The sequence below is a fragment of the Triturus cristatus genome, chromosome 5_2, assembly GCF_964204655.1.
Source record: "Triturus cristatus chromosome 5_2, aTriCri1.1, whole genome shotgun sequence".
In the NCBI taxonomy this organism is placed as follows: Eukaryota; Metazoa; Chordata; class Amphibia; order Caudata; family Salamandridae; genus Triturus; species Triturus cristatus.
Genome location: NC_140588.1, coordinates 804371800 through 804394787, shown reverse-complemented (window position 1 = coordinate 804394787; position 22988 = coordinate 804371800). Strand labels below are relative to the sequence as shown.

The following is a 22988-nucleotide window of genomic DNA, read 5'->3' as shown; positions in this document are numbered from 1 at the left end:
TCGCACTGTCAGCACTTGCTCTTACATTTCGAAGACTCTCAGAAAGGTGCTCCCGTATATTCCATCAGCACTCCATCGGCCCACGATCATTGCACTAGTTACCTCCCGGCTTGACTACTGTAATACCTTGTATCTGAATATTAGTACGGCCACCCTGAATAGGCTTCAGGTTGTACAAAACGCGGCTGCCAGGCTGATCCGTAATATCCCAAAAAGGCACTCAGCAAAGGAGGGGCTCTGCACTCTGCACTGGCTCCCTATTAGGAAGCGAATCTCTTTCAAAGCCCTATGTACAGTTCACACGGCCTTGCATAATAAAGGTTTGCAGCAGCTGAAAACCATGTTCAAATGGTATATGCCTGGGAGGGCACTGAGATCTTCCTCCCAGAGAAAGTTGATCATCCCTAGAGTCCGCAAAGCCAGATGGGGCGGCCGTTCCTTCTCGATGGCGGCTGCAACACTTTGGAATACTCTACACTCCTCGATTTCCCCAGGTAGAATCACTTCTGGTGTTAAAAAAACTGTTGAAGACTTGGCTTTTCTCAGTTTAGTAAGAAGCCCGTCATTCTCCTCTCTTCTTCTCTACCACCCAGCGCCTTGGCACCCTCGGGTATTAGTGCACTTTATAAATCCTCATCGTATCCTATCCTAGTCACATTTTGAGTGGTCTCTAATGGGTGGCATAATACATGATGCAGCCCATGGGAGACCCCTGGTCTACCTATGCCCTGGGTACCTCAGTACCATATACTAGGGACTTAGAAGGGCACCCCAGTAGCCAATTAGGATGGTACCAATGTACTTATCATAATCCAATTTAGGGAGAGAACACAGTGACTGGGATCATGATTAGCAGGATCCTAGTCAGACTAGTCCGAAAACAGAATGACACCAGCAAAAAGTGGAGATAGCCATAAAAGCAGATCCTACTTTCCTACACCATGCTTCCCATTGGCCTCACCAGTGCCCCCCGGAGTTCCCAAAAATGATGGCTGTGGCCGCTGTACACCTTTGGCTGTCGGGGAAGTTTTCCCCACCTTTCACGTTTGGTTGTTAAAGGCAGGCTCGCCATAGTCCATCGTGGATCACCACCAGATAAGTCGACTCTTCTAACATTGCAGGGGTTCACGATCATGCTGATGTCTCATCAGACTCCTTCACAGAAGCCCGCTTTCTTTGGAGTGGTCTTGGATAAGGTGCGATTTCGGGCCTTTCCTTCAGCATAACAAGTCCAGGACATTTGGGTTATGGTCCCAATGTTTTAGTCTCGGTCCTAGGTCTCATTGAGAGTGGTGCTTAGACTTCATTGCCTCCAACATCCTGCTCATCAACTCTGCCTGGTGGCATATGTGGCTCTGCAGTGGAATCTGTAGTCTCAGTGGGCCCAGTAACAAAGGAACCTGTCTGATTCCTTCCAGTTTTCAGCAGACACTTCAAAGACCTGCTGTAGACCCCTCTCCCTACGTCACCCAGACCTACGGTGGTGATGGATGCGTTTCTGTTGGGTTGGGAAGGTTGTCTGGGAGAGGTGAACATCAGAGAATTTGGTGTCCGGCAGAAACCCTCCGCTACATCAACCTGTTGGAATTTAGGCCATTTGCCTGTCTTTAAGAAAGGGCTGGTATAGGTCCTCACAGACAAACCACCACCTTGTGGTACTGTAACAAGCAGGGTGGTGTGGAATCATGGTTTCTGTGTTAGGAGACTGTGCTCTAGAGTTGGCTGGGGTGTGAAGGCTTTTCTCTGATCGTGAACCACCTGGATGCCAGAGTGGAGGAGCTCAGACAATGGTGCCTGGCGTATCACAAATGGCAATTACACTTGGAAGTGGCACAAGGCATCTTTCAGCAGTGGTGAGAACCCTGGCTGGATCTTCTTGCCACCTTTGAGGACACGCAGTGTTATAACTTTAGTTTCCAAGAAGGCTTTATGCAGGGGGTGCAGTCTGGTTAGAGTGGAGCATAAGGCCTCTAAATGCCTTTTTCTGTTTACCGGATTTCAAATTACCTGTTGTGATGTGTTTTCTCAATGGTTTGGTCCACATGTTTCCTCTTAAACCTTTTGTGATGCCACAGAGGGGCCTTAATTTGGTCTTTCATTTCCTTTTCTTATGTAAACCCCTTTTAAGCTGTTGCACAGTTAACTATGTCTCCTAACTTTGAAGATGGTCATTCTCATAGCGATCAGCTAAGCTCGTTGCGTGTGAACTTCAAGCTTTGTTACTCCAGCTGTCCTACACCTCCTTCTTTCCTCACAGATTGGTGCCGAGGACTAGAGCGTCCTTTCTACAACCTTTCATGTTGGACAGTCCATCATCTTCTTATGATGGTCTTTGCCCCACCTCACCCCTCAAAAAAGAGAAGAGAGTCCATCACTTGGACCATTAAAGAATGCTCTGCTTTTATATTGATCGAACCAAAGACCATTGGTTGGACAATCAACTCTTTGTGGTGTATTCTGGAGTGAATAAAGGCAATGCAATGCAGAAGCGGGTATTATCCAGGTGGATAGCCCTCTGCATCAATATCTGCTACATGTTGGCAAAGAAGCAAAATGTTGAAGGATTCAGGGCCCACTCCACCAGGGCCAGTGCTGCTACCACTGTGCGAGCACATGGAGTGCCTGTGCTAGATATTTGTCAGGCTGCTACGTAGGCAACAGTGCACACGTTCCCGAAGCATTATTGTCTTCACAGTCAGGTCAGATTGGAAGAGCATTTTGGTTGTTTGGTTCTGCTGGACTGTTTGGTCTATCATTCCACAGACCCATCACCGGGGAGGTACTGCTTTGCTATCTATTCTAGAGGCGAGGAATCTGCAGTTTGAAGTAGCCATCAGAAGAACAAGTTTCTTTTTTTCAGTAATGCTCCATCTTACAGCAGCTTCCTCACCACCATTTCATCTCCTCTTTTTGTGGAATGGATTCTTTTATGAAAGGTATAATGCGATGTAATGGAATACGTTGTAAAGGTAGTTTCTGAAAATGCGATGTAATGGCATGCGGTGTAAAAGAATGCATTGTAAACGATGTTGCGATGTAAAATCTGCATTGTAAAGGCATGCATTGTAAATGTATGTGTTGTAACATCATACATTCCCTCCAGACGGCAGCAAACATTCTAACCTCTTTGGTGTTTTCGATCAACAGGCAGAAGTCACACCTGACTTCTTTTCAAAGGCTTCCATTCATGACAGCTGTTCTGGGTGTGGTGCAGTTTTGAGCTTTGTCTTAGGCTCAATGGGTCCGATTCACAGAAGTAATCTGAGACAAAATCCTAAACTTACTACTTTCGGTATTCACAGAAGGCATTTAGTAGTAGTAACGTTAGGATTTTGTCCTAAGTCTGTCCTAAGTCTGTCTTAAGTCAAACTCAAGACAAAATCCTAACTTTACTACTACTAAATGCCTTCTGTGACTACCAAAAGTAGTAAGGATTTTGTTCAGAATAGTTCTGTGGATCGACCCCAATGAGTCCAGCATATTAGGGCTATGATCCTAATGTTTCAGCCTAAGTCCTGGGTCTCAGTGAGAGGGATTCTGAGACTTCATGACCTCTTGCTGGTGGACTACGCAAGATGGCAAATGTGAGCTCTGCGTTTGGTTTGGAAGTCTCATTAGCTCAGTACCTAGGGAACCTGTCGAATTACATTCCAGTTTGGGAGTAGACTGAAAAAGACCTTCAGTGGTGGCTTCTCAACTGCAATTGGACCGGCACTAGACCTCTCTCCCAACCCCACCGAGAACTCTGGTCTCTGGTGGAGACCTTCCTGTGTATCAGCCTGTTGGCATTGCGGGCTATTTGCTTAGTGTTGGCGGTCTTTCTTTTGTCCATCAAAGGATGGTCATGGACAACACCACCATCATGTAGTTCTACAACAAGCATGGCAGATTGGGATCCTGGGTCTAAGCCAGGGAGCCCTGGGCCTCTTGAACAGACTGAGTTGGCGGGTCAGCTCCCTTGTCGTGGACCAACTGGCGCAATCTTTAAATGCGACGCCTTGCGTTTCACGAATGACAACTGTAACCGGAAGTGGCGCAGAGCAATGGGGAGAGCCCTTACTAGACTTCTTCACCACTGTCAAGAATGTGCAGTGTCAACATTTTTGCTCGTTTGTATTCCCAGAAGCAAGGACTTGACGTGAACACAGTTAAAGGTTACCTGTTGACCATCTTTTTTCCGAACACACTGGATTTTCAAACTAGAGCGGCATTTCGTATAAAAGTAGTGATACCCTTTCATGTTGAACAATCTATCACCCGTCCGGCATTCTTTGCTCCACCTCACCTCTTGAAAGAGGAGATGCTACGCCATTTGGACCCTAATTTTGCTTTGAGCTTTTACATTATTCGTACCAAAGACAATCGGATGGACTATCAGCTGTTTGTGGGGTTCATTAGAGAAACAAGGTTAAGGTAGTGCAGAAAAAGACCATTATGAGGTGGATAGTGCTCAGTACAAACATCTGGTACACATTGTCTAAGAAGCAGTACCTGGAAGATATGAGAACTCATTCAACCAGAGCCAAGACTGCTACCATTACGCTGGCATGTGGGGTTCCTGTATTGGTCATCTGTCGGGCTGCGAAGTGGGTGTTTTTCCATTTGTTCATAAAGTACTAAATGTAAATGTAAATCCAGTATTTGTAAAGCGCAAAAAGCAACCCGAAGGCATCCCAGCGCTGGGGGCCGTAGAGAAGATTAAGCAAGCTATTGCCCAGAGTCACATGGTGCTGGGTTGTCCTGCCGCCGGTGCCGAGGATCGAACCGTGAGCCCCAGATACCAGCGTCAGTTCCCGTAGTCTCAGCACCACACCTCTTCCTACTGCCTTGATAGGCAGGTCTGTCAGGAAGGGCACTTTGCCCATTTGGTTTTGCAGCATTTCCTGGTTTCTGCTATCCTATAGACCCACTACCTGGAGAGGCAATGATTTGGTATCGGTTTACAAGGTGAGGAATCTGCAGTTAGTAGTATCCATCAGAAGAACAATCTACTTAACTTCAGTAATTCTTTCTGGTAGATACTAGATCTAACCACAGATCCGACACCGCCCTCTCTCCTTCTCATTCTATGAAATGTACTCTTTTCACCATCCATGAAAAAGATTCCAGATTAGAGATCTGCACAATGTCATATCTGATCAGTTAATAAGCTCTGTGCCTGAGGGCACGGACACATTAAAAAAAAGAAACTGACATCAGTGTGCAGGGGCAGCAAGTATATGTGACTCCAGCATCACTTCTGGAACAGGACCAAGCCGGCGCGGAGTCTCATGACACCATATACATGTGCGTAGGAGGAATGCTGAAAAGAATCTCCATATCCAGTCTGCAGCATATGGGCATTCAAAAGGTGAGGAGTCTGTGGTTAGATAGAGTATCCACCATAGAGAGCGTTACTGAAGGTAAGTTCATATATTTAGCATTGGTGTTGGTAGCTACTAGTGAAAAAAGTCTATCTGGCACTTATAACCCCAAAGTGATTGTCAGTCTCAAGACGAAAGAAAGCTGGAAGAAGGTGAGGTGCAAAACCTCTCACAACGGTCAGTCTCAGCGAAGTAGTAGCAATGAGAGATTCAGTGATTCAAAGGACATTCTGTGTTGGGGTTTAATGTGGGTTGGGGGATATTTAGCCCTGGTAAAATTGAGCGTCTATAAATAAATTAGAATGGTCAAGTGATGAATTGGGTGCTTCAGATTTAGAAAGGCTCACATGGAAATGATCCATAACAAAAACTGGGAGAATAGATAAAGTCACATTTAAAGCCACGGTGTGTTTTATATTAGAATTTCCCTGCTTTTAGGTTTATTTTTTATTTAAATGTATTTTCTGTTCACGTTGGTGTAAATAATGAATTATTCCAAATACACAATTGATGATGAACTGATTGGAAAATCCATGTCAGAATCCTAGGAACATTAAAGGGAAAAATTGGAGCTTTGGCGGAGGAGTGTAGCTAGCAGATCATTTAATGTCTGAACCATCATCATGCTGTTGATGCTGTCACTTGGGGCACAAATGGGGTCTCCGGGTGGGGTGACTAAATTGATAAGCAACTGGCTAAATTTAGTCAAGATGGCTGTGAAGCAAATTATCACAGCCATTTAACTGGCATTATCAAAATTAGGCAACTTGGTAGTGCTAATGGACACAATGCAATTGGGATTGTAGCTGGATTTTAAGAGTGTCAACCTAGCCATAATGTGCAACCAGGGTCCCCCTACTATTGTTCATGTAGAATATATTTTAGCTCTCTTCAATTCTTCTTTTTTCACAGAAAATATCGGGCTGTGTGAATTCATAATAAAAGCAGCTCTTATGTTGAATATTGCCATTAGGGATTTGAGGATTCAGAAATCAGTGTTTTACAAAGCTGATCATACTTCGCTATTTCGTAGTTTGACATGTCACCTCATTTCTCTGTAATTTCCTTTTGCATTGTTTGAGTACCAAACTAGCATGATGGAGGTGTTTTGTTTTTAGAATTTTTCTTCATATATTTTAACTGTGGTGTTTGATTGTTCACGAGCTCAGCAAGCAGATGTGTCATGATGGTTGTTCTCATTTCGATTTGTAGCAGACTCCGCGGTTTATGAAATGTCAAACATGCATGGATATTTAAGCTGTATTGAGGAAATCACTGAAAACGAAACAAGAACTGCTTGGATGCCTAACCCACAGTATATTTCTTCTACAGGATGCCCACCCAGACTACCAGGATGTTCGGAAAGCGATATCCACCTTCAAGAATCTTGTGGTATGTGACCATAATTTATCTTACTAGCGGTTGTAATGCCGTATGTGTCATGATGCTGTGGTTGCCATCTTTTTTGTTTTTAATTTACCATTCCTATGTGGTAGACGATGTATGCTGACCTTAGACTGATAAAATGATAAAATATAAGGGAATTATTTAGAAAGGGGCAACCCAACATTTAATTGCTGCAGCTCAACCCAGCAAAATTAACAAATAAATATAAAATATAAGGAGGGGGTGCAATGCAGTGGGTGGGTGCAACAGGAAAATTTGGGAGCATAAAGCATACCTAGGCAATGTAAAAGAAATTGATGCAGATGCTTGAATCAGTAGATTACCTGTGGGCAAGATTCTCTGGCATTCTTTCTAGCTTTTCTATGCCATTACATAAAAAGACCAACCAAGCCCAAATGGACCAGCCCAGCTCCAACTTCTGGGCCACACCACATTTGAATGGGAAGACATATTTTACTTCTTGATACACAGTGACACAGCTACCCTAGAACCCAAATCAGAGCATACTCTTCCCACTTGGGGACACTCATTTAGACAGAGAACAAGTGAAGAATGGGAATACTGACATTTTAACCACTCTTTTAATCACTGGGAACCCTTTTGGGCAGCATTCCATCCCATTGTGTAGATAACCCTTTTATTACAGAAGGAATCGGCCATAGCAAATCAGTCTTGGCCATACTTTAAAAAATTCATTACAATTACTGTGCCGTCTTGCAGATTCCGCATCATATACTTTCCCAGACTTCAGACTAGATCTGGAGGAATAACGGCACCACCAGGTAATGCTGATGCAGCACCTGCCATGAATCTGCAAGACATCACAACCAGGAATGATGGAGTGGGTCCCTAAATGCTGCAGTCGCGCGGCTGTTGGGAAGATTTTGCATAACTGGCCACCATGTTGTGTGCTGAATTCTTTTTCATCTTTTAATCGAGGAATTCGTCCCCATCTAAACCAGTTTTTTTAAAATATGCATTTGTCTGTGAAACCCCCCGGCAGACTGTGTGGGCCACAATATGCAACAACATGTGGTGCATTGTCCTTGTTGCTCTTAGGATTCTGGCGAGCTGGATCAGGGCTGACCAGGGTATTAAGTCTAGATTCCCAGACTACTTCCCCTTTCCCTAATAATCCATCATTCTAGATATCATCATCCTGCCCATATGGTGGTCCTCGTCGTGGTGCACTCTGATCCCTCCCACCTTATCATCTACATGATGTATCATGGCAAGGGGACCTGTTATTGCTTGCTGACCTTATGCCAAGGTCAGCAAGCAATAACAAGTTTCAAGTGTGTAACAATGACAGCTCTCACACCGTCTACACATCATTACACTTTCTCTTTATCCTGTTGGGTTCTGCTCAGACCTCTTCTCTGCTGGGGCATGGGTCATCAAGCCAGGTACCAGCTCTTAAGGGTTGGATGCAGGGGTCTGTCCTTCAGCTATTTCTCAGAGGCTATAAACAAATAAGTACTTGTTCTGGGAGCTATTCTATCTGTCACATGTGAAACGGAGAGGATGCTCTCCAAAATGTAGTACTGGACGTCCCAGGAGAAAAGGGCCAGGGTGTAACATGGGTTAGAAATATGTAGCCCTTGACTCAGTAATACCTGACCGCACTAGACAGAAAAAGTCCTTTATTAAATTTTTAAGATGTTCATACACTCAATTATCATGAAGAAGGCAAGCCAGGTTGTTGTTCACAAGACCACAAAACTCCCTTTTGTAGCAGGGATGTGCTTAAGGCTGAGCTAGAATGCTAATGCGATTGACCATGTTGAGGCACACATTGTGCTGGTACACAGGCAAGATGATGAATACCTTCAAGTGCTTGTCTCTGCTTGTCTTGAGCACTTGGGTCCATATCAATAGATGCCATTTGAGATATAACCCAACTCAGCAGTATTGCACTAGTACATGGAACAGTTATTTGACAGCATTAATAACTTCCAAATAAAAAGGAAAATGCTATCTTAGTTTAATTGGAGGCCACACTAGGAAACATCTTTTGGGTTGGTGATCTCAATAGAGGCATATCATTATTTCAGTACGAAGGAAGTCTAAACCAAATTGCTGTGCATTTGTGACGGTAATACAAAAAATACAGTCTTAAAAGCATAGTTGGATAGTCAGGAGCCCACACGCCAGACCTCTGACAGAATTAGCACTTCGGTCTTTTTGCAAGTGGAGGACATGCACTTATTATCTGCATTCATCTTCTGGGTAATGGACTGCTTCTTCTTGGATCAACTGAGTAGGGTCTTCCTGTCAACGCTGATTTATTGCTGGTGATTTTTGCCACCCTGTGCCAGTAACTTACGACCCCTTCTATTGACCTGTTAGCTCACAGAGGGAATGTGCTCTTCTATCTCCTGAGCATTTACATAAAAGTTTAGCGGGTTGGTTGTTAGATGTCTGTGACATAATACCCTTGTTGTTTTAATTGTTTTATATGAATGAAAAGGAGAGAATAAAGGATCCTTATTCAGTAAAATAGAAATAGTGTTGCATACCTTTTCTAAATATCAACTTGAATCACACCATACTAACAGTTTGATGTAAACTGACTAAAATAGTTCCATTTGAAATTCTCTTACTATGGTGCCTGACATCAATAAAAAGAGAGAGGATAGGTAGACTCCCTCACCCCTACCATAATCCAGTTTGTTTATGTTCCCTGCAATGTATTTAAAAAACCCTCTGTCAGATGCCCACTAGAAGCTCTCCCTGTGGTCCTCGTTCAGCCGGCTGACTGTCCATAGTCTTCTATTCCATTACGGAAGAACTGTCTGCCTGCTATCCCCAGCTGTACGCAGGCACACTCATTGTTCTCTGCCACCATGTTTGATCTCAGTTTCATATAGGATAGTGATACCAGCTGTGGCCATTAGCAAAACTAAAAGAGAGCCTTTTCCACTCTAAGGACCTGCCTCTTGGCCTAAAATTATTTAAAATTACCCATTTCACTCTCTAGGTCATGCTCAGGTGCCACTGCAGGTCCTTCAATATGTCTGTATCTCTGTAGATTCAATATTACTCTTCCTCCTGTGGTTCCAGGCCAGGACTTGTCTGGTTTAATTGGTTTGTTCACCACCAGGCTGGTCGTCATTCTTATAAAGATCTAATCCAGCTCCACTTTTTATGCAGGGCATATGCTCACTGAAGTATAAGCTTCATCACACTCATTCTCAAGATTTATTATGGACTTACTATCAGACTCTTTCCTGTATCACCTCCTATATGCTTCCAAATCCAGTAAATGCAACCCTATACATGATATATATATATAATGGTAAAAGACTTTGTCCCTTTCTGTTTTGGTGTGGATGGCACTGTGCTAATCCTATGCTTCAAGACTTTGATAGAAAAGCAGACATTTGAGGTGAGCAGATCTAGAGTGTCGCTGTTGTTGACAGTGCTCTATACAGGAGCTGCTTTCCACCTTAACTTGAGAAGTACACAGAGTTCTCTGCTTCTTTTTTGCATAATTTATGCGGCACTCTATGCCTAAAAAGGTATTGTTTTGACTTATACTGGGTGCTCCCTTGTGTCTGGACAAGGCTATACCTCTCTGAAGAGCTCTAAGTAGAGCAAAACACTGAGTCAGGGGTTGCTTTTACTCATTTTAGGTTGGCTTGGTTGGTAGTTTACCAATTCAAAGCTGTAATACTGTACCTGGAGTGGTAATTGGCTTTTGTCATTTTAAAGCGCAGCATGGACAGCACTGTGCTAGTCCTATGCTTAAAGACTTTGCTGTTGAAATGGCAAAATACTTTGTCCCTTTCTATCTCGGCGTGTAATGTTCTTCTAGGGAATTTTGACTGTGGTGCTCTCTAGTTCTAGTGTTTCTTCCAAAGGGCTTTGTTGTAGCACACCCACTTCTAAGAGTTAGTGGCCAACCATACAGGATTTTGAATAGCCTTGTGAAAAAGAGATGGGTTAAGTTGCAAACACATTAAAGATTTATTTTATCCCGGTCAAACGTTAAGCCTTCTAATATAACCTGTGATCTTCCTTTATTGTTGTCTGCCTCTTCTTGATACAGTTGCAGTGCTCTTCCTTACACTCGTTTTCTTTCTGACACTTTTTTGGTTGCCATTATATGTACCAGTATTAAGGGCATTTGTACGGTTTCTACGTCCTCTAGCGTAAGGGAGGCTTTCTGATGTTTAAACATGGGCTCCGGTTAGCATGCATCTTCCATACTCCATTCAGACCAAGTGGATATTATTCCTTCTTTATTCCTATGCCTTTCACCTTTGGAGGAATCCTTGTTATACATTTTGGTGATGGGGCATTTGTGGCCAAGGCGGCTGAAGTTTGTTACTTTGTCAGAGTGCTTTACAAATTCAGAACTTTTCTCATTTATGGCTAGAAACCTTTAACATCAGCTATGACTTTATGGGTTTAGGTGTGTTCTGCCTTCATCTTGATGGGTCTGGTTTTGCCTGAGGCAATTCATCCTGAGGTTGTGCAGGGGTTTTCCAGTTGAAGCGTAACCTGTGGGGCTTCATTGTTGGATATTTAGATGGCGATTATCGGGGCCACTCTGCTTATGTTGACCTCTTAGTATGGGCAGGTATTCTACCTTTTTTTTACTTGTAGGAGTTGCCCAACAAATGTGTTTTGGAGTTTGCCCTCACAGTATGTCCACTGTATTGTTATTAAAGCTGCTGGTCTTGTCATTCGAATTCAGGTATGAAATTGGTACCCAGTCTCATTGTATTAATTCTAATGATATCTAACATATATGAGCTTGCCTGGCTATTTCTTTATAGAGAGGAGATGACGATCCTTGATTAAATATTAGAGATCTTATTACACTGATTCAGTCTTGCTCTTCCATAAACTTATGATCTCTCCCCTGGGAATATTTGGGGCATTTTCGGGCATGAGTAGTCGACATAGAAGGTCAATTATGGAAGAAAGCACTTTATGGCCAATCCCTGTTGAGGGTAGTGGGATTTATTTAAGAGTTAAGGTGTTCAATATTACTTTATTGTTGAAAATTTGCATCATCTTGTATAGTATTTAAGGACTGCAGAGTAATGAGATTACAAATACGGATTTGAGGATCTCCACTCAGTGCTAGATGTTACAGATTCAAAGTCTGAGCCACACAGACCCATGGCCCTTTTGTTCTTTTTTTTCGGTGAATAAGTAAAGTAATAATCATCTCTCCTGTAGTATTGAAAGTCCGCATTCAGTAGATCTCACTTGTGTTGGCATGCAGCATTGTTTGTTTGTTTGGAAGGTGGTATTCTAAATGACAAGTTTGTTCCACTCCTCAGGAGGTCTTTCGAGTCAAAACGTTTATAAGTCCCAGGTTTTTAGGAATGTTAGGATGAGTGCACTTTAACACAGCCAGGGTTCCCAGGACCTCAGGAACAGCACTTGTGAGTCAAGACTCACTCTAGCAGAAGCCACCAACAGAGTCCATGGCAGGTCCATTTGGAACTGGTCAGCAGTACTCTTCAGGAAATGGGGTTCCAGCAGCTTGTTAAGCCCCTTTAGCTTATTAAGAGGACAGCCAACTGGCCCTTAGAGTGCACTTCTTTGACCTGGGTACAAGTGAGTGTGAGGTCCAGCATTTCAGATCTCCTCACAGATCTCTATAGCAGGTTCAGTCCTTCTCCTGTTTTCCAGTAGTGTTCTGAAGAGGGTTCCCAGGAGTGCCATGTTTATGCCCGGCATTGACTCCTGGCCCCTCTCAAACCAATAGGGGAAAGGTTTGCAGGGGTAACGCTACCCATGTTTGCAGCAGTTCCTGTGTGTCCTACTGCAAACAATCCCATGGGACCCCTCTGTACCTAAACCCAAGATGGCAGAACATGTTTTCACTGTGCAGAGCTCTTCTGCCCACCTGAGAGGTGTGGTCAGGAAAATGAGCAATCCCGCCCCTATGCTGACTTGAAACCAGATCTTGGGACAGCTCCTTTTCCACTTGGATTGGTGCTTGGCTGACTAGATGGACAGAAGAGGGCCTTGCCAAGGTGTCACCTAGTATTTGCCTGTGACAGAGTATGCCTCTTTGAGTTAATCAAGTTTCTGGGCACAGTCCAGATAGTCATCCTGCCAGAGGAACAGAAGACCAAGGGACAAGGTAACTTTCTAAAAGTACCTTTTCTAAACGATTTATTGCAGATCTGACTTTACCAGTGAATTGGGCTTGCAATAAATATTTCAAAAAGTCTAAGAATTAATTATGTAGCTGTTGTCTGTATAAAACGTAATATTGTATCACAGTGCTTTTCTCTAGAGCAGCTAACAGGTTAAATAGCTTTTGGGCCTTTTCACTGTAAGGACATGTTTAACAATAAACACTTATCGTACACCATGCCTTATGGGAACTAAGGCCTACTTGGGACTGACTTTTTAATATTTAAAAGGAGGGTTTAAACCTGCCAAAAGAGGTCATTTTGGCAGGTCGAACTTACTTTTAATTCTGCACAGACACATTACAGTGGCGGTCCTGCAGGCAGGTTTGCACTGCCACTGTAGTGGGTGGCACAATGGGTGTTGGTTGCAGTTCACAAGTGGCATTTAACTTACGGACCTTTGGTACATTTTGTTCCATACACTGAGGACTTATAGGTAAGTTAAGTATGCTTATTTGGATTAAAGCCAATTTCAAAATGATTTCGGAGTCAGAGCACATGTACTGGACCATGCTTAGCAAAGTCCCAGTGCACAGCGTCAAAAAAACAGCAGCGTCAGCCCAAAAAATAGGGGTGATGATGCACTAAGAGGCATTTTCTTCCAGCATGTTTTCAATTTAAAGGATAACTATTTATTCTTTTGAAAACAGTTTTACTGACTTAGCAATATTGCCTTTGTTAATTTTCTTTAATTTTGTATATCCAAATATGGGTTAAAAAATTTAAAGATGTGTAAATTTAAATGCGCAATCATAAACTAAAATGTTAAAACATATACCAAAATATACATATAGATAATTTTTTACAAACACAGGTCTATACATATATATGCATATGCATTTATACTCATAAATGTATTTTAATGTATGTTAAAGAAATGAGATAACGTCATAGGATATTTTCAGTTAGGTTTTATTATGTTTTTCTTGATAAATATTCATACTGTTATACAGAAATGTTTTGTAACTTTCCTTTAATTTTTCAGACTCAATGCCAGGACCTACGAAAGAAGAAACAACTGGAGTTGCAAATACTTTCAGAGCCCATTCAGGGGTGGGAAGGGGAAGACATAAAAAGCATGGGAAATCCTATTTATATGTCACAGGTCATTGTACAATGTGGAGGAAATGAGGTAAGGGGCTTGATATATATAGATTTTAAATGTTGAAGTCATTTAACATTAGTTCCTTATGCTTATTATTTTAATCCTCTGCCTCTATTGAGTGTGTTGCAGAATAAGTGGTGAGCGATGTTTGGTGCTCGACTTACTCCAAAGCTGGACTGAAGTACATTTACACATGCTGTGACATCTTTAGGGCTCTGTTAACTTTAGAAGTATATTTTGTGAATTGCAGTGGTCTTGCAGTTTTGTGGGTGTATTTTGTAATAGTATGTTCTTTCAAACTCTCCTTTAAATTTACCTTAAACACGTCCCAGTTAATAGTAAGTATTCTGCATTTTCCAGCCACCCCAGCTTTACTACTATTTCTTACACCAACATGAGTGGAGATCTCTGCACAGAAAAGATACCAGAGACCGGCTCTCCAGTCTTAGGTTTGTGAATTGCAGTTTGTAGTATGTGAGTAATACTACTGTGGTACTGTTTTACTTCCTGCTAAATGCAGTTTGTAAATCGTGCCTGCTGTGTTGTGTATTAATTACCGGGAACTGCATTATCGCACTCTTACAGATTTTTACTTATAGAATGCGGAAAAGTTGTACAAATTAGTGTATGTGCACCAATTTTTGCAGGTTTTTAACACATGTTGGGCCACTTTTCCCTGGAAATTTGATCAGCTGCCTCCCGGCCCTTCGAGTTTCTATGCCGATAAGGCTGAAATCTTTATTTTTGAAGGAAATAAATCGGCTTGGTCAGACGAGATATGGCCTGTCACCTTGGGGCAGCTCTCCCCCCAGCCGAGAGAGATCAAAACTTAGTAATCTGGTTCAAGCAGTATCTGAACTTTGAAGTTCAGATTCACGATTTCTGAGCATCATGTTTTCTCCTACATGCCCTGAAGAAATCTCACCTTTCATCCATCAGGAGACACTTGCTTTGGCCGTGAGCTCCTTGGTGCTCCAATGGTTGAACTGCAGCAGAGCTGTGTACCTTGGACTACCAGGCATTCAACTGAGGAAGTTGTAGTGCCTTCAGTGGCACTGAGAATCATTGTAAACCTATGGAAATGTGACATTGTGTGACAGTCTTGATGATCACTGTGCTATTCAAGCAGAGAATTCACTTTAAGTTAAGGTGCTGATGTTTCGGGCTGTTTAACACACTGGTTCTAAACTCTTTTCTGATTTAAATAATTTTCCCCGTGTTACGAAAAATGACATTGATTTCAACATTCTGGCCTTTTGTTAAGGGGACAATCGCTCAGCCAAACCTGCATCAGGCCACAGAGACCAGTGACACCAGTGGGGGGACAGCTGAGTTGGGAACTCTTGCCGGGTGTTCCCCTTGACGGCGGCTCTTCCAGCCCGGACCCGCGTGAGGAGACTACGACTCCCAGCAGCCCTTGCTCCTATTGACGGCATTTCCGCCGCCAGCGCGCCCGGAGGCGCTTGATAAAGGACAGCTCCCCCGGCGGAGCCAATCGCTCAGCCAAACCTGCATCAGGCCACAGAGACCAGTGACACCAGCGGGGGGACAGCTGAGTTGGGAACTCTTGCCGGGTGTTCCCCTTGACGGCGGCTCTTCCAGCCCGGACCCGCGTGAGGAGACTACGACTCCCAGCAGCCCCTGCTCCTATTGACGGCATTTCCGCCGCCAGCGCGCCCGGAGGCGCTTGATAAAGGACAGCTCCCCCGGCGGAGCGGGGGGGACAATCGCTCAGCCAAACCTGCATCAGGCCACAGAGACCAGTGACACCAGCGGGGGGACAGCTGAGTTGGGAACTCTTGCCGGGTGTTCCCCTTGACGGCGGCTCTTCCAGCCCGGACCCGCGTGAGGAGACTACGACTCCCAGCAGCCCCTGCTCCTATTGACGGCATTTCCGCCGCCAGCGCGCCCGGAGGCGCTTGATAAAGGACAGCTCCCCCGGCGGAGCGGGGGGGACAATCGCTCAGCCAAACCTGCATCAGGCCACAGAGACCAGTGACACCAGCGGGGGGACAGCTGAGTTGGGAACTCTTGCCGGGTGTTCCCCTTGACGGCGGCTCTTCCAGCCCGGACCCGCGTGAGGAGACTACGACTCCCAGCAACCCCTGCTCCTATTGACGGCATTTCCGCCGCCAGCGTGCCCGGAGGCTCTTGATAAAGGACAGCTCCCGCTGCGTCGCGGGACGCGCGCGGGCGACGCCGGGCTGAGCCCGGGCAGAGGGCGGGCCGTCTGTGGCCGTCCGGGGACGACTGGGGTCGGGTCGGCCTACTCTCTGACATTGTGTGCCCGGATACATAAGGTACTGTTTATTGTTAATCATCCCTTGGAGCCATGGGCAAGAGGAAAACCCCGGAGGACGTGTCAGATTCCTCTAGTTCTCTGCCTACTAAACCCAAGCTGAGGAAGACGAAATCAAAGAAATGTCGCCAGCATGCGGCAAGTAATTGTGTAATGGATCGTATTGATGTTATCATTGACGAATGTGGGGAACTACTTAATACCACTCCTGCGACAGTTACAGGCGGGAAGAGGGGGGTTACTAGAGGTGCTGTCATGGTCCCAGATATGTTTCTTACAAAAAAGGGTGGGGAAGATCAAATAAGTGGGGAAAGGGGCAAAGCTCCGGTTCCTGCCACCCCTATAGTATCGTGTGACGAGGGGCAGGCTCATTCTCCTAAGCCCCTTCCCGCCTCTAACCAATCACCTGGTATTGTTTGCAGTAATAGGTTCTCTCTACTGAGTCTACCTGACACCGATACTTGTAGCCCCGCCCGGCCTTCCATTGTACCTTTGGACGCTAATGTGAATGCTTCTGTACTTGAGGATAGTACCACCATTAATACAATGGAGGGTCTACCGGGGGCTATATCTAGTAATCATGATATAAAATCCTTAATGGTGGTAGTGAAAAATCTTTGCTCCCTGATTGAAACTATGCAAACTAAGATTGAAATGCTAACGGTTACTGTTAAAAAATTAGAAGAATCCAAAATGTGCTCTGACACCCATTTGAAACCCAATCCTTCCACGTCTGGGAGGGTTCTAACTAAGGCCCCTTTAGAGGTGGCAGATAGGTTATGTGTGCCATCCAACGCACGTGGTAAGCTTCTGACCCATGATTCTCATCCTTTGAGTAACCTGTCTCACTTCCCTGCTCCATCAAGGGCTGATCATCCCCCTGCTCGCACTTCATCCCTTCTTAGTCATTCTACTAGTGCCCCACATGGTACGTGGCAGACTACCACAAGTACAGGAGGATTACCTCTTGTAAATGAGAGACCTGGCATAAACTCTAGAGGCAATTCTTATCATCAAACTCAAAGCTATGGGCCACATAATCGTATTTTCCAGTCACGAAGAATCTTTATGGTGAATGTCCCTAGCTTGTCCTCTGGGTCTGACCATGAAACCAGTGAATCCCTGATTAACAAGGTTATCCATTGGATCAGACACGTAAGGGGCTGCCGCTCTGTAATTAGAGCTGATATAGCTGGAGCATGTAGGATTTCTCTTGCTGGCAGAGGGATGGATTATATTGAGGTCACCTTCATTGATCCTATTATAGCAGAGAATCTAATCAACCTAGAGTTCAGAAGCTGTTCCCCGGACTATTCTGCAATCCAAATGAGGTCCACTCCTATTTGGTCTCCCTGCCCAGATGGTGCTTTCAGATTGCCCCCGGGAGAGTCATGTTTAGAACAAAATGACTGACTGTGTAAAGAGTGTAGTCCAGCAGTTTCTCTTGTTTGTTCCTTTTTGCCTAATATAGTCCCTAATGCAGAGCTGAGCATCTTGGCTAATGAAGAATTGCTAGGCCCCTCCGTAGATCCGGAAAGGATAAATCTACTGAATAGTACTCCGGAGACCAACAAGGTTATTAGTGCAACCCACTTAGAGTTTGGGTCGCTCTTGTCCTGGAACATTGCAGGATTAAAATCCAAGTTGAAAGATCCAAACTGGGCATTGTTTATCAACTCCTATGACATCTGCTTATTCCAGGAGACATGGTCACTTGAGGCTCAGTTTGCATCGGGTTTTCAGAATTTTAACGTTCCGGCAGTCAAGGGAAAAAAGGGGCGCCCCTCTGGTGGTCTCACCATTTGGATTAGACAGGACCTTGGTATTATCATCAAGGAGCTTTCTACTTCGCACCCAGATATCCAGCTAATTAACCTTAAGTTTAAGGATGGGAAATTACTGGATATTTATAATGTTTATGCTAGAAGCACTGGTGGGAAGAAGTCTGACACTATAGCTCGTTTGGATGAACTTATGCTCCTTTACTCTCAGTACTCATATATAATTTTAGGTGGAGATCTTAATACAACCTTTGAACCTCTTCTTGGTGTTGATTGGAGCATCTCGGAGGTAGAGGATGGCTTATGGGGTGTTCCAAGACTAGATCTGGAACCTGTCATTCGTTGGACCGAATTGGCCATCCAGATTAACGCCCTTTGTCTAAATAAGGGGCTTCGTGCAACAAATGGCAGGTCTGAGCAAGACAAATCAGGGTCCATTACTTTCAAGAGTGGTTCCCGTACTAGCAGAATTGATTATATTCTGCTATCACTAGATCTATGGGATACCATGAGGGACATGGTGGTTATAGACAGATTGGAGAGTGATCATAATCCTCTCTCTCTATCTACTATGCTTTGGGTGACCCCCACTGCCCATAGTGATCCTTCTCCATTGTACCTTTAGGATGTAGTTATTGCTAATGATCTGCGCCACGTTAAGTGGGCTAAGGTTGCTCAAAGTCAAGATTGTTTAACTCGCATTTTTAACAGATTAGAACTTGCCACCCAGGACTTAGGGGTTGCATATAATCAGTGTCCTCTGGAACCACATGGTATACCTGGGTTGTCGATTCATGATTCTTTTTTTCTGGAACTTAAAGATATCTTTGTAAGGCCCTGCAAAGCAACTAAGCCCAAGTATGATCCCTCACCATGATGGTATTCTACCGCGTGTAGAGATGCTTGCGGTAACTTGGGCACCGCATTGAAATCTGGCGACAGTCTTAAAGTCCGCTCTGCTAGATATGCTTATAAGCAAGCTATCCTCAAATCTAAGAGAGCGTGGGATTTCCAAAGATGGCAGGATCTTAGGGAAGCAGGTGCCCAAAAGGATATGAGACGTTTCTGGTCTGTTGTTAGATGGGGGACTGGGGGCAACCCTGATAAACCCCAAAATTGGGTTTCGCAAGATGCCTGGGTCAAGCACTTTGAGTCCCTATATGCTGTTGAAGAAGACACGTGCCCTTCTTCTAACTACCAACTTACCTTTTATAAGGAAGAAGCTTTTACCCTGGGTGATGTTGTTATTGCTCTTAAGTCATTGGTTCCTGGAAGGGCCCCTGGGATGGATGGAGTCCCTGCTGATATCTTTTTGAGTAACAGCGAATCTTGGGGAAACTATATCCTAATCTTAGCCAACTTGATTGCTAGAGGTGCCCCGATCCCCACTTCCTGGAAAGGAGCTGAAATTATCCCGGTGTTCAAGAAAGGGGACAAGTCCATCCCTGCAAACTATCGTCCAATCAGCCTGATTGACACCACACAAAAGATTTTAGGCAGGCTGATCTTGAACAAAGTGTTGGATTGGGCTTTAGATAATGCAATCCTCTCTCACCTCCAAGCTGGCTTTAGAGCTAGAATAAGCACCATTGACCAGGTGCTGCATTTCGCTATGCTCTATTGGAAGGTGGTCTACCTGGGGGGTGGCAGCCTATATGCTGCCTTCATTGATCTTAGGGCAGCCTTTGATCTTGTCCCTCGGGCATCCCTATGGGTTGTCTTAGAAAAGATGGGGATGCCACCTGTCCTAATTTCCATAATTGCTAGACTCCATGTAGACAATTTTGCGCAGATTAGATGGGGTGGTGTTGGTCAAGTGACTAGGCAGTTCCTTATCCAGAAGGGGGTTAGGCAGGGCTGCGTTCTTGCGCCAACTTTATTTTCCCTGTATATTAACGATGTGGCCAAATTATTATTAGATGCAAATGTGGATGCCCCCTCTTTGGCAGGTGCAAAAATTCCTATTTTAATGTTTGCCGACGATTGTCTTATTATTTCAAAACCCCGAGTGGTTTACAGAAGTCCTTATGTATTTTTGAGGACTTCTGTTTTGCCCGCGGGCTTGAAATCAATGTTTTAAAATCTAAATTTATGTCCTTCAACCAGTCCAAATCTTTTAAAAGCAAAATATATATGAATAAAATGCCATTGGACCAGGTTCAAGATTTTACTTATCTTGGTATTTGCATCCAACATGACTTGGGATGGAAAAAGCAGGTAGAGCTGGCATCCCTCACACATTCCCAACTCTCTGGTGCGTTAAGCAAAGAACATACCAAATCCCTGACTAAACCCATTGACCCTGCACTTCGGGTGTATGATGGTAAAGTGGTCGGTGCTGTGCTCTATGGAGTTGAGTTGTGGGGATTTGATAATGTATACAAATTATCCACCTCTGAAAATAGATTTTTACGAAATCTTACCAAACTACCTCAGAGCACTCCCCTTTGCCCCCTGTTTTATGACCTAGGTATGAGACCAATAGCATTAATTGCCTTATTTCGCCCCATATTATACTGGCGGCGATTATGGGTCACTCCTGAACTTAGGCTTTTTGCTCTTGGCCTCATGGACATTATCAAACTGAATACCTTTCGTAAGGTCAAGTGGCTACGTAGGCTACATGAGTCGCTTCTGGATTTGGGCCTTAAAACTTTGTGGGAGGATCCACTTAACGCTAGCTTTCCGTCCAAACTAGCACTGAAGGCTTTGTACTGGGAATTGGTAGCTACCCGAGTTTTCAGATCTACAGATCCGCTTTCATTGTCTGGTATTTTTCTTGATTTCAAGGATACTATTTCCTTGGCATCTTTTTGGGATGACATTACTAATCCCCAAGACAGGAAGCTCTATTTTCAATTCAGAGTAGGCAGTCTCCCAGTAAGAGAGTTTTCATCTAGATGGGCCGTGTCCAACGTGCTTAACTGTCCTGGCTGTACTGCACCTATTGAATCTGTCAATCATCTCCTGTTCCAATGTCCATCCTACACAATTCCCCGCCAGACCTGGCTAAAACCAATGTGCCGACAGTTGGGTACTAGAAATGCCAAGGTGGCACTACGCATTTTGCGCTCTGCTGAAATCCCACTTGTCTATATTTCTGTCGCTAAGTTCCTTGGCAGGGCATTGGTAATTAGGAGTAAAATGTTGATTGGGTAAATCCTCCTAGTCTCTGAATTGCCAACTTTTCTTGCAAATACCCTTATTTATTGTTTTAAACTATTTTAACATGTTTTGTGTAATTAGTATGTATATGAATTTTGTATGCTTTTATGACAATCGTCGAATAAAGCTTTCTTGACTTTTTTAAGGTGCTTCACTTCACGAGAACACGCTGTCAGGGAAGGGTTTTCAGGGTTGTGGGGCTGCAGCCTTGGAACAATTTTCCAATTTAGTTTCAGCTCGTAGTGGAATTTTCGGTCTTTGGTAGACATCTAAAATCTTTTTTTATTTTTTTTCTCTGTATCTCTGTGTCCGTGTTTTTTAGTGGTCTGTCCTTGTGCCTTCTCGTCTACCTCCTCTCCTCGTTCCATATCCTCCTCAGTTCATAGTCTGGCGCCAGCGCCATGATGCTTTTAGTGTGAGTGTGCTTTGTAAATAGACCATCAGTACACTCAAGCCAACAGTCTTTCATATCTCTGTTTAGAGACATTGGGTGATGTGGATCAGTGGAGCAAAGGGTGGGGTGTAGATGAGATCATAAGTAAATGTGCTAAGATATTGGGATATCGTATAGCAAGAGATGGACATTAAGGTAGCATTGAGTGATGCACAGCAGGAAACACTTTATGATGCACCTCAGGGGCGCACTGGGTGATCTGATGCACCTCATAGCAGTACTGGGTTATGTGCACAAACAATATCACGGTGCTAGGTCTGAAATACAGCATAAGTCTAGTGAGGGGCTGGCCTGCAGGAAAAGAAGGCCCCACCGGGAGCACACGAGGGCTCTCCACACCGAGCCCTCGCGCTAACATACCGTCCTCCACTTCTCCAGCCAATCCATTTTTTAGGGGCCTCGCCAATTTGCACAATGCTATTAACAGGTCGCGGCTTGTATCGGCGTGCTGCCAGAACAGCCATGGTGCACGTAAAAGCGCTAGCGCTTGCAAAATGCCAAAGTCACACTAGTTACCCAGTGCTCAACATGCACTGACCTGCCGAATGGTGTTTAATAAACACGGTGCCTTTGGGATAGTTTGGAAACACGGTGCCTTTGGGATAGTTTGGAAAGGTCTCTGTAAACAAAACCACACCCCAAGCGAAATGCCCATAGCAATATAAGCCCCACTCCTTTCCCCAGGGGTTAACCGCACCTTTCTGCAGGGGTGATGATTCCAAAGTAAACCCAAGCCCTCCCCGCCGGAATTAATCTGTTCAATGTTTGGCTGTCTGTTTTAAAAATGCAATCCCTCTCAGCTCTCTGCAGAGCGGTAAACGGCGACTCACCTAACCCACGCAGCAGAACCCTCGCTCCCGGTTACTGGAGCCATCCCCTGAGAGAGCAGCACGGGCTGTGAGGAGCGGACTGGAGCAGCGCTGCGCAGCTTCTAGGTGCCGGTGAAACCAGACACAGGCTTTCAGCACTGACCCCGCGGTGCACACAGATGAGTGGAGCGCAGGTTGCTGTTCGCATTCAATTACAAACAGAGGCAGCGCCTACAAGCTAACGAAGTACCCTCACTAGATGTTATGCCAGTACTGTCTTTTCACACATGCGCGCTAACATTAATAGAACTGAAATATTACTTTTGCTTAATAAAATGTTAAACAACCATGAACCCCTTTGAATATTGTTATCAAAACACAAGATAAATAATGCCATGTCATTTTGAATAATGTTTTTTTATTGCTCCCCTCGGTCACTCT

The 22988-nt window shown here is 44.4% G+C and overlaps 1 protein-coding gene across 2 annotated transcripts in view; it reads left to right on the top strand.

Annotated features, from left to right (window-relative positions):
• The window catches only part of ARHGEF6 (Rac/Cdc42 guanine nucleotide exchange factor 6), a 712936-nt gene that overhangs the window by 401960 nt on the left and 287988 nt on the right, over positions 1 to 22988 (top strand). For both annotated transcript variants that reach the window (XM_085607964.1, XM_085607965.1), the window contains exons 11-12: positions 6696 to 6755; positions 13920 to 14066. In XM_085607964.1, the coding sequence (XP_085464090.1) occupies positions 6696 to 6755; positions 13920 to 14066 (207 nt within the window). The remainder of the gene's footprint in view (positions 1 to 6695; positions 6756 to 13919; positions 14067 to 22988) is intronic.